The 2,011-nt window shown below is 53.7% G+C and overlaps 1 protein-coding gene across 1 annotated transcript in view; it reads left to right on the forward strand.

The window, feature by feature from the left end:
* Positions 1–1,410, forward strand: part of ZNF503 (zinc finger protein 503) — a 4,780-nt gene extending 3,370 nt beyond the window's left edge. Inside the window, exon 4 of the mRNA XM_008068602.2 lies at positions 14–1,410. Within this exon, the coding sequence (XP_008066793.1) occupies positions 14–480 (467 nt within the window). The 3' untranslated portion in view covers positions 481–1,410. The remainder of the gene's footprint in view (positions 1–13) is intronic.
* Positions 1,411–2,011: the final 601 nt, after the last annotated feature.

A 2,011-nucleotide genomic window follows, 5' to 3' on the forward strand; every position in this document is an offset into this window, starting at 1 on the left:
GCCGGCGCCACACCGCCCTCCCTGGCCGGCCACCCCCTCTACCCCTACGGCTTCATGCTCCCCAACGACCCGCTCCCCCACATCTGCAACTGGGTGTCGGCCAACGGGCCGTGCGACAAGCGCTTCGCCACGTCCGAAGAGCTGCTGAGCCACTTGCGGACCCATACGGCCTTCCCCGGGACAGACAAACTGCTGTCGGGCTACCCCAGCTCGTCGTCCCTGGCCAGCGCCGCCGCGGCCGCCATGGCCTGCCACATGCACATCCCCACGTCGGGCGCGCCGGGCAGCCCCGGGACGCTGGCGCTGCGCAGCCCCCACCACGCGCTGGGACTCAGCAGCCGCTACCACCCCTACTCCAAGAGCCCGCTCCCCACGCCCGGCGCCCCCGTGCCGGTGCCCGCCGCCACCGGACCCTACTACTCCCCCTACGCCCTCTACGGACAGAGACTGACCACCGCCTCGGCGCTGGGGTACCAGTGAGGGCAGCCGGGAGGGCCAGCGCGGGAGAGAAAGGAGCCGGGGGAAGGGGTGGCACCGAGGGAGGGGCGGGATCGTGGCCGGGGCTGCTGACACCCGCGCGCGGGGCGCACCCGGGCCCCGCAAGGAAAAAAATGTATACCGTATCTATCTACCCGACAACAGCGACTGAGACCCGGTGGGAAGCCCCCTTCCTCCACCTCTCGCCTCCTCACCCAAACTTTATAAAAGTTGAAAAAGATATCATTTGACTTTTTATAGAAAAAGAAGGAAAAAAAATAATTGAGAAAGTGTTCATCTGAGGACTGCATCGGTGGACACTGGTATTTATTTATGTTAGCTCCAAGCGGACCCGTGGTTCAAAAGTGCATTATTTAGTTTGAGCTCCGTAGGTTAAAGAGGAGGAGGGAAAAAATTTAAAACTTGAGGGTAAAAATATGGAAAACAAACCCTCCCATCCCTTGTAGAGTATAAATAAAAGCAAAGCCGCCACAGAACTAGAGGTCTTCTCTTTAATGTTACTTTAAAATTGCTATGATTGTATTGTACGTTATTTAATGTCTGATGGAAACACAAATTTACATGCATGTTTGTTACAAAAAATGAAAAAAAAAGACGAAACAAAAGTCACAATTTGTCAGCTCTGATTTCAAATTGCAATTATTTTTAAGGTGTATACCATCGAAAGAGAATGGGTATTTTTTTGTATGTATTCTGGAAGAAAACAACAAAAAAAAAAGGAAAAACAATTCTATTCCAAAACCTCATTTGCCTTATTTTGTTCTTTAAAAGGAACACTTAACTATTTTTAATTTTTAAGTCCACCCGCGGAGAAGGGGACAAGGTTTACGTCATGTACTAAAATAATAGACAATGTATCGCTTTAAAGATTAAAATTCCGTATATTTGATGTATTAAAAGGTTTTACTTCTTCTTCTTATCCTTTTTATTTTTTTGGTTAAAGAGAGCCTGGCAGTTTCGGCCGCAGTGGGTTCCGGGGCCTCACGGCTCCCCCTTCCCGGGACCGTGGCCGAATTTTCGATTGCTTTGTTGTGAGTTTCTGGACGTAGCGAAGGCGTCGGAAGGGACGGCCAGCCGCGGGATTGGCCTTGGGGAAAATATTTTTAGAGGAAATGTCACTATTTGGAAAGAGAGTGCCCTTGGCTATCGACCATTTCGTTTTCATGTAAATTTTCTCTTAGCAACCGGCTGGAGGGAAAGAGGGGGTTTGGGGTTTCTGTTAAATTTCCCTCTTGAGAATTATGGACGTTTGGGTTTCGTTTTGTGCAGAGATCCGAGCGGGCCGGGACTCGCCAGCTGGGCTGGGCCCTGGGGACGCGCGACCGCCCGCGGTCCCCTTTGGCTTTCCCAGCACCCCTGCCCGGGCTGGGCAGCCCGGACGGACCGGGAGACGGAGGGGCTTGGGGGACTCGCTCCCGGGCCTGGGGTGAGTGCGTCGGAGCCCTCCTGTCCCCAGGGGGAAGGGAGCTCTCTTCTCCTGCCCTCCGGCTGCCGAGGGCTAGGGGGCCCCACC

This window comes from Carlito syrichta, unplaced genomic scaffold, assembly GCF_000164805.1.
Source record: "Carlito syrichta isolate Samal-C Ts95f unplaced genomic scaffold, Tarsius_syrichta-2.0.1 Scaffold311316, whole genome shotgun sequence".
Classification (NCBI taxonomy): domain Eukaryota; kingdom Metazoa; phylum Chordata; class Mammalia; order Primates; family Tarsiidae; genus Carlito; species Carlito syrichta.